Source organism: Thunnus thynnus, chromosome 14 (assembly GCF_963924715.1).
Source record: "Thunnus thynnus chromosome 14, fThuThy2.1, whole genome shotgun sequence".
In the NCBI taxonomy this organism is placed as follows: domain Eukaryota; kingdom Metazoa; phylum Chordata; class Actinopteri; order Scombriformes; family Scombridae; genus Thunnus; species Thunnus thynnus.
In genome coordinates this window covers 29,445,194-29,454,801 of record NC_089530.1, presented here as the reverse complement: position 1 = coordinate 29,454,801, position 9,608 = coordinate 29,445,194, and the positions used below count along the sequence as shown (strand labels likewise).

Here is a 9,608-nt window from a genome sequence, read left to right as displayed (position 1 = left end):
AGTGAGAAGGTGAAAAACAGGAAGCTGACTGAGTGACAGCTTAACAAGATCTGCAAAACTTTGAGGGAGTTAACCAACAGCTTTTACAGATATGGACATGATGAAACCAAAATATCAACTTCATATTAATAACAGGAAAGGTGGGTCATATCTTACAAGTACAAGTTGTTATGTGTTCAGAGTGAGATTTAGATCAACAGGCAGCTAATGTGCATCATTAAGAGAAAAATAAGTTAACAGCAATGTCCCGACATGTCAGTGACATGAGTCCATATATCTAGAAAATACTGTCTGAGGTTTTTATTAAAAGTTGTTCTTTCTGTTATGTCTTCAACAGCCCCTTTGGTAACAGCTAAGGCTATTAAAAAGAGTTGGTTGTGATGTGATAATATGCTTATTGATGAAAGGTTTCCTACTAGCAACAGTATAGAGATGCTATGTCACCCATAAGTTATGATGAACAGCATCTGTGTTTATCAGTCCTTTATGAAACTTATAACATTTATTCTAAATAGTAATATATGGATAGTGTTAGTAAGACATGGTGAATGTATCAGATCACATTCTACTCTACTCTTTTTAAACTTACATGTCAGGGTTTATTATTATTAGCCATAGCTTATATTTTTAACAACTGATATCATAAGAAATATAAATTATAATAAATTACATACAAAAAGTCATTTGTCAAATGAAAGAACTTAAAACTAAAACATTTCATACTGTTTACAACCTAAACAGGATATAAAAACAACAACATAAGAAATATCAAGTGTCACGTCTTCCTACCATCACCCAGCAGGTTTTCACTCCTGTAATACGTTGTGAAACACTTCATGGTCCTTTTTTTCTCTTTCTTATCACACAAGAAACTATTATTGACTTAATTATTTATCATTGACCTCATTGGAAAGAATTATTCTCTGTATTACCCAAATATGTTCTTTTTTTCAAGGAATTTGAACATTATATTAGAAATACTGAATAATGTAGTAACCAGACACACAATTGTCTGACAGTAACACTTCTAATTTCATTATTTTGTTTTATTAACTATCATTTTTTGTATTACCCCCACATGTTCGGCATTTTTGCAAATTAAGAAAGAATAAATTAAAAAAAAAGAAAAAGAAAAAAAGGGGAAGAAGTTAAATTGTGCAATGACTTCTCCTGAAACTGCTGTACAGGGGCTGTTCAGAAGCAGATAACAATCTGCAGTCGCTGATACATTTAACACATCGTAGTGGTGGAACAGCAGCACGTAACCAGGAAGCTTTGAGGTATTTTACTATTTAGCATGAATACAATCTTAAACAGGAACTTCTTGAACACATGTTTATATTTTCCTGTTAGGCCTTCTGTGTTTCCCTACTTTAATTATCATTATTATTTGTAGTAGTAGTAGTAATGATAGCAGTAGTAGTACTCCTGCTGCTTTTCATTATGTGTTCACAGTACTTTTATTTGTGAGTTGAGTTTTCATGATCAGGTTTTGCGTTCCTCTCCATGCCTCCATGTTTTCTCCAGTTCCATTTTGTGCATTGTCGCCATGTTTGTGTGAATCTTTGGGGAATATTGTAATCATGGAAATAATGGTTTTGGTAGGAACAGAGATTATTAGATGCTAAAAAAACGTGTGAAATGTGAGAAATAAAGCATGAGATATATATTGATATACAGCTGGGGAACAGGAGATGTGTATCTGTGTCTGTGTGTGTGTGTGTGTGTGTGTGTGTGTGTGTGTCTGTCAAAGGCTACTTTTGGGGACAAATTTCAGATTAATTTTATTTTGAAGTCTGATTAACCAGACTGAATGTCACAAAATACTAACGACTCATTCATTACTTATCAGCTACTCTGCAGCTCTCCTTGGCTTTACGGAGCTTTATAGAGAGTTTCAGCTCATTGTTTATCTGTCACCCTCTTGGTTCACTCTCTGCACTCTTATAGCTTCATTTTCAGCCACAGCAGGCAGCTGTTATCAGAGGAAAAGCTCTAAAAACCCACTGTACACTACCTGCTCAGCACCAACAGACAGTTCGCTGTAGACTAGCTGGTGAACATAGTGGAGCATTTAGCAGCTAAACATCCAGATATTTCCCTCATGAGTTGGTAGAGAGCAAAAACAGAGCTAAAAGAGAGTGAATATTGGACTTACATTCACCAGGTGAATGAGACTAACCTTTGTCCTAATATTCATGTCTTTTTAATTGATCATGCATGCTTTATAGCAAGAATGCCAATCAAACAATCTTGAAATAGTACAACTTCTCTCTTCTTTAGAAGTCTAAGTAGAGGAACCTCCTGTGTGTCATACTCACCACTCAATCAGGTTGAGATCCTGCAGCTTTCAAAGGTAAATTTTGTGCGTTTCCTTTGTACTTTTTTTGTTTTACTGTCATACAGTGTAGAAGCAATAATGGTGTCACTCTATATATAATGTAGCACCTAAAAACTGTGAATTTGGTGATGCAAAACAAGAAAAAAACAGACGCAAACAGTCATGAAAATGAACATGTAAACAGTGACAGTTTACTGCTGTCCAACCAGTAAGTTTCTCCCTCTCTTCCCTTCTATACAAATTTGACATGTGAGAAATACAAGTATCTGACTGTGTCATAAAATATACAGTAAAATATACAGTATTTTGAATAATAAAACTGAGTTAAAGTAAGACACATAATATAGAAACATAGAAACAGGGAAGAATGAGAATAAAGGTAGTGGCACTGCTTAGAAATGTCTTCCAGGAATTCCTGGAAATGATGAAAGCTGAATTTTGTATTTTCATTGGAAATATTCACATGAAGTTACTTTCATGACAAAGTTCAAACTCTCAAAGGAAGATAAAACCACAACCCTGTATGTGACATCTTTGAGGAAGTTACATATCCTGTATGGTTTTGGCCAATCAGAGAGTGATGTGATCTGAGATCAGTTTCCTTACAAATGTGTTTCAGTGCTTTCACTCACCATATTAACTGTAGACTGTTTGGATGCAGACAACCAAACATCAACCTCTGTGTAGGAAACTCATCCAGGTGTGGTCTTGCAGCTTTCAAAATAAGTTTTGTGACATTTTTCACTTGTGTATGTAGAGATTGTAAAAATGACATTAGAACTGCTAACAGTCATGATAATGAGTATGCAAACTGTGACAAGCAGACAGCTTTGGACTGTAGGTGTACAGAATACTGTGGTTAAACCAACTGTGTTTTATTTCATTTGTGGTTTTTTCCCGTAAATACAATTTTGATGTGTAAAAGTTGTGTAACAAAGACAAAAAAGGTGAGAAAATGACTAAAAAGATAATAACATTCAGAACTTTTCACTATTTTGAATGAAATAAAATGAGCTAAATAAAGAAGAATGAAGAAACAAATGTTGTTTATTATATTTCTGTATTTCTTGTATTTACTGTATGTTCTGAGCCAACATTGATCCACATCGAGGTATTTATAGTGATATTTGCAGTTTTGATGACAGTTGAGATATAAAAGAGTTTCCTCTGCTGTGATGATATGAAAAGAAATAAAATAAGATAAAAAATAAAAGTCTAACAGAGGGATAGAGTTACACAAACCAAGATAGATTACAGTCAATTAATGATTTCATCCCATAAGTGTTTTTTTGTTTGTTTGTTTGTTTTATTTGTTGTTATTTTTGGTGATTTGGTACATTTTATCCTTTATTGAGAGGAGACAGTAGAGTCAGACAGGAAATGAGGAGAGAGAGAGAGAGAGAGAGATGGGGATGACATGCAACTAAGATCTGCTGGAATCAAACTGGACATAAATGTTGTAGTTTCGTTGTATGAGTCTTAACCAGTACGCTACAGGGATGACCAGTATGTTAGTGTTGTTAAACATGGTGAATGTACCAGCCTGCAGTTGTTCCCTCTAATTTATTTTCATGCTAACTCCAAAACATAGTCAGAGTGCACAACCTGTAAACAAAATATAAAATATGCAGATGATTCATAAAATGGTTTGGTCAGACATGCAAACCTCCTTGTCCAAAATCAGAGAGCACAGAGTTATTCAACTGGTGGGATGTCAAGTGCAGAAGACAAACCATCCTAGACCAATGTCTCTGTACCTTAAATTACTGAAATAACTGTATGAAATTCTGTAGCAATGACCTCATATCATCATGTAAAAATATTTATATACATCCCAAGGACTTGTATTATCTGACAAGTTATTTTTTGATGAAATATAGAAATTCAATGAATAGTCGATTATTCTCATTGCTACTTTATTGCTTTATTGTTTTTTCAAATTATTGTTTCAATCATTCTTCAAGCAGAAAGACCAAATATTCTCTGGTTTCAGCTTTTTAAACATTGTGATTTGCTCCTTTTCTTTGTCATATGCAACAGTACATTAAAAAATCTTTAGGATTTGGATTGTTGGTGAGAAACAAATAGTAAGCTGAGGACATCCCCGCAGGCTCAAAGAAATTGTGAGTGTAATGTTTTATTTTTTACAGTGTATAAAACGCTACATTTTATAAACTCAAAGGTTAATCATTTAATAGGGAAAATAATCAGCAGCTTAATCTGTGATGAAAATAATTCTTAATTGCAGCCTTGAACAAATATTATTAGGAGAAAATGTAACAAAGACACCTTTTTTGTGGCTATAATATACACTGTATTTATGTGAACTTGCACCTCAAGACTTTAGTGATGTCACTTAACAATGTTATGTAGATATTAAAAAAACTCCATAAACTGATCTCTCATACAACAGGTTTCACTCTGAAGAAGAAGAAGATTTCTACATCAACACCTCACAGATGAAAAACAATAATAACAGCAATGTCACATCTGACGATGATAATAGTGATGCAACCTACCCCTATTTTGTTGAACCATATTTTATGTATGTAATAACATGCGTAATCATTAGTATCGGCCTTCCTTTGACTCTAATGGCCATCTATTCTCTTTATTCCCAGGTGAGTACTTTATGACTAAGATTTATTAATTTTAGGTCATGTGTCTGTCATACAGTCTGTCTGTAAAGAATCTTCATCCTGCGTGGGGGCTGGAAGGAAGTCTTGTAATGACCTATAATTTTAAGCTAATTGGACCTTAAACACATGCAGTTAACATGTGTAGCTTCATTCCAGCTTCTCTTAAGGTGAAGGTAACAGCATCATTAACTTGTAGAGAAGAAATTGTCATAAAAGATTTGTCAGGACAATTTGTACAGCATTATTTGAGCTCATTATTTTGGGATTTGATTTAAACAATCAAGAAATATATGTTCTATATATATGTATATGTTCTTGTTGTTGTTGAGTCTTGCAGCACTGATTGGCCAGTGTGCCATATTTGATGACACATCGGTCGATGCATGAATGTTTCTGACTGAAATTGCTGGGCAGAGCAAAATTACATATTTATTATTACCTATAATTCCATCCACTTGTATTTTTGCACATTTTGTGCAAAGGTCCTAAATGAAAATTGAAAAAAAAATGTTTCCAGCTGCTTTTCTTTATTTCTACCATTGTTTTCTTGCAGGTGCAAAATAACAATGTTGCTCCAATCTACATCATCAACCTCCTCATCTCTGACATCATTCAGTTCTGTTGCGTGATCGTAAAAAAGGCAAAACCTGTGGATTTGAAGATCTATCGAATCTTCTATTATATTTACTGCTTTGGTGTGCTGGCCAGTATTGGCTTCATGGTCTGTATCGCCCTGGAAAGGTAGCTATCTGTTTATCCTGTATGTTTTTAGCTATTTCCATGTGTATGACCATTATATTACCATATAAATCTGAAGCTCCTCAAAGTCAGGAATATTCTGTATCTGATGATAGACTGTGTATCTTGTGTTACAGGTATTTGGGCATCGCATGGCCACTGTGGTACCGCGTCAGAAGAACCATCAAGATCTCTCTTGTGGTCTGTGTCGTGGTCTGGACCCTTCCTCTTGTTTATGTCCTTCCTTTCTATTTCCAGGTTGAAATTAAGGTCTTAAAAACCATTTTCGCTGGCTGTCTCCTCGTTCCTTTCCCACTGCTCATATTCTTCTTGGGTGGGACCCTAAAATCGCTGTCTGCTGCCATCTCGGTCTCCTCTGATGAAAAACGACGAATTGTGGGAATTTTGGTCCTGGTGGTGCTCATCTACACACTGCTGTTTCTACCCAACATCATCTGTTACCTGGTAGAAGAAGCCAGAGATAATTATACCTTCAGAAACCTGACTTTCATGCTTCTTAGATTCAGTCCTCTTGCAGACTTGATTCTGTATTTTTTCATGAGAAAAGGGGCCATAGACAAGCTTTTGGCCTCTCTGTGTTGTTGCAGAATGGACAGTGATGATAACAGCAGATCATCAGTATGAAAGATAAGAACATGTACACAGTCAGGTCCATGCAGGCAGAGAAAGAGGGAGAAAGAAAAGAGAGAAAACAGATGTTAACTGTAATGTGTCTGAATGTTAACTAAAATGCACTTAAACTAGCAAACAAGAGATAAATAAAGTGTTTGCTGTATGACAACAAAAGACTTCGTGCCACATCATTAGTTGAAATGTTTGTGTCAGTTATGCTCAAAGAAAACTACTAAGACTGTTTGTTGTCAGCCAGTGGTATGACCATCACAAGTAGATGAAAAGGAAACATTGTTTTGATTATGTTGTGAGAGAAGTGGTTGGTGGGAAATGTTTGTCCATGCAGGTTAACTTTTTCTGGTTCATTGTTAGGGCTTCAACAAATGTGCATTAAGTTGATGTCTATCGTTATTATTCTCTGAAGGGGACAGAGCATGCTTTTTGTGATTTTCTGTCATGTATATTCATAATTTAAGTCTGCCAAGGGGCAGCTTCCTGGAGCTGGCCAATCAGAACAGAGTGGGCTCATCGGGAGGGGGCCTTAAAGAGACAGGAGCTAAAACAGCCTGTTTCAGTCAGAGGCTGAACTGAGGGGCTGCATAAAGGGGCAGTATTAGATAAATAAGGAGTTTTTTGAACTGTAAGTCATGCAAAAATATTCCAGTAGAGCTCCAGAATAAGACTATAGACCTGGAAATGTGCATGTTATGTCCCCTTTAATCAAAGAAGCAAACCAGATATTATTTGTTGATCAACTGAGTTGTTCAACACCATGATCACCCTGTTATTATAGCTGCCACTCTGTCTTATTTCTACAGGGCGAGCATCATATCAAGTCTATAGACTTTCTTCTTCTTTAGCCTCTAATACACATTATAATATGTTACTTTTTCCTACTTATAACTATATATGTCTATTATTGTGTGTGGGGGGTATTTTTATGCATAAAAGTTAAACAACATATGATTTATTTCTTTTTATTTAATATAAGTTATATTTTAGGAGGTTTTGTGGTCGGCATGCTATGGCTTGGCAATACTGTTAACATCTTATATTATTATATGCAGTACTTATATAAGAAATTGTAAATTTTCTAGAAATTCTATAAAAATATATTTCTAGAAAAAAACGAGAATGTTTCCTTTTTACTAATTATGTGAATTAAACCCTACAAATCAACAAAATCTCTGCTGATTGTTTCTTGTGTATATCATCATATAGCACAAATCTACTGTTGTGTAATACCATGGAGACATTTTGCTTCTTTTTTTCAAATTACCAACGTATGTTTATTCATGTTAAGTTCTCATACTTTTTAGATAATAATTTGGGGCAGAAATTATATCATATTTTTCAATATAAGTTACAGTAGTGAGGCCTACTGTACATTTCCCCCTTCTATAACTTGTTGATTACCAACTGTTGCACTAATCAGCTGACACTGCAACAGCAGAGATCCAACAAAAACGTATTTCTTAGAATCTCTTTAAATACTTTGACTTTCTGCAGGGTGACACTTTATAGAGAAAAACATGCATTTTCAGAAGATAACGTATGATTGCTAAGAGCTTAAGGTTACTACTTGATAAGTTGTATAGTGTACACAAAAGATGATAAATTACAGTAGTTGTAATGTATTTAATCATATGTGATTAAAGAACAGTTTAAAAAAACAAGTACTGAGTCATTTCAACTCCAGTCAGAGCACACATCTGTCATTTTACTCTCCCCAGCCCAAAATACCTGTTTGATTAGTCCACAGATACCTTTGGAACTGAAATCTTGTATTTTTAAGTTTTCTCTCTGACTGTTTAGGCATTACTGTGACTGAATTTCTCTGCACACTTTATGTGCATTGCAATGGCAGAACTGAAAAAGTTTTGGCTAACCTGAAGGATAAAAACTCATTTAGAGCAACAAACAGTCCTGATTGTCTGCTCATATGAAAAAAAAAACAACTAAAAAGCCACAAGCAGCTTGAATGATACCTTCATATAACTGATTAGATGTATAGGTTAAATGGCCATGGAGTGAGTTATCCTAAGTGATGTACAAATAAGGTACATGGAAAAGTTCAACCCTAAATAGGCAGCTGTCTCATGCCATTGTTAAAGTGTATGCAGCAGCTGTTTCCTCCTGTCATGAGAGTTTTGGCTATAGACCTGTCTCTGCCCCCCAGTGGAATGTGCCGGTGGTGCACGAGGCCCTAGTGAGTGATCCCTATGAGCCTCTGGAGCGCTCCTCTCTGAAGGCGTTGTCATTCAAAACAGCTTTGCTGCTTGCGCTGACCTCAGCTATGAGAGTGAGCGAACTGTGCGCCCTGTCGGTTCACCCTAGCTGTTTCGTGGTGACCACAGCGGGGCTACTCTCAGACCGCCTGACAGATTTTTATAACTATCAGATTTATAGTTTCTAACCCTCTGACACTGCAGAGATCCAACAGGACACTCATACAAGTCAAGAGGTTATTTTGAAAGCCATGATCCTGTAAAAGGTCACAAGGCTGCTAAATGTCAGTTTTATTCCTTTTCAGTGTCTAATACAGATATCCAGCGTCCATTGTTGGCTTTCATCGTACTCTTCCAATATCAAACTAACAAGTGGCAGTTTTTGCTCTGAGCAAAATATTGTGAGGTTTATTTGAGTGATATTCCTGTCTGCTAACATCAATGTTGAGCTGAATATTAAAAGAAAAAACAAGAATTTAACTTAGATATGACAAGAATTAATTATCATCTATTATGCATGCTATTGTTATGCTAATATGTATCAAACCTGCTTTGACCCCCAAAGTGATGAAATGTATGGAAATAACTATGGTGAGCAACCTGCAGTCTGAGGAAGGCCCACAGTAAAAAAAAAAAAAACACAAACTGGAAAATTGTTTGAACTCTCTTCCTGGTTCTGTAGTCCAAAACTACGGTGGCCCCTAAGGACAAAGCATATACAAGAGTGAAAGCACAAACAATAAGAAGAACACGCTCCAAATCCTCCTAGCAGCCTGGAGCACTTCATGTGTAGCGATTAGCTTTGTAGCATTTTTCTTGTTTCATGTTTCATTTTCCTTTTTTATATGTATTTGTAACATTTCTTGATTTGGAGCATGCTTTTTTATTAATGTTTGTTTGCATTCACACTTGTGTGTGCTTTGTCCTTAGGGGCCACCATACAAAACCCTTTTAATGAATCAGGAGTCAAACCTGTTATTGTTGTTAGTTTGGAGATGAATGGATGAAGCCAGTGCAGCACTGCACCAT

The 9,608-nt window shown here is 35.6% G+C and overlaps 1 protein-coding gene across 2 annotated transcripts; it reads left to right on the top strand.

The window, feature by feature from the left end:
- The first annotated feature begins 1,201 nt into the window (after positions 1-1,201).
- On the top strand, positions 1,202-7,535 carry LOC137197448 (G-protein coupled receptor 4-like). Of its 2 annotated transcripts, XM_067610859.1 has the most exons (6): positions 1,202-1,280; positions 2,284-2,356; positions 4,382-4,464; positions 4,755-4,962; positions 5,534-5,721; positions 5,856-7,535. In XM_067610859.1, exons 4-6 carry the CDS (start codon positions 4,801-4,803, stop codon positions 6,361-6,363), a joined length of 858 nt encoding a protein of 285 aa, XP_067466960.1. In that variant the 5' UTR covers positions 1,202-1,280; positions 2,284-2,356; positions 4,382-4,464; positions 4,755-4,800; the 3' UTR covers positions 6,364-7,535. The 2 variants fall into 2 exon arrangements, with proteins under 2 accessions (XP_067466960.1, XP_067466961.1); XM_067610860.1 differs by lacking the exons at positions 1,202-1,280; positions 2,284-2,356; positions 4,382-4,464; positions 4,755-4,962 and adding an exon at positions 4,971-5,147.
- Positions 7,536-9,608: the final 2,073 nt, after the last annotated feature.

Coding starts and splice junctions, on each gene's coding strand:
- LOC137197448 (XM_067610859.1), top strand. CDS start 4,801: ATGAAAAACAATAATAACAGCAATGTCACATCTGACGATGATAATAGT. Junction 4,963..5,533: donor TCTATTCTCTTTATTCCCAG/GTGAGTACTTTA, acceptor GTTTTCTTGCAG/GTGCAAAATAACAATGTTGC. Junction 5,722..5,855: donor GTCTGTATCGCCCTGGAAAG/GTAGCTATCTGT, acceptor CTTGTGTTACAG/GTATTTGGGCATCGCATGGC.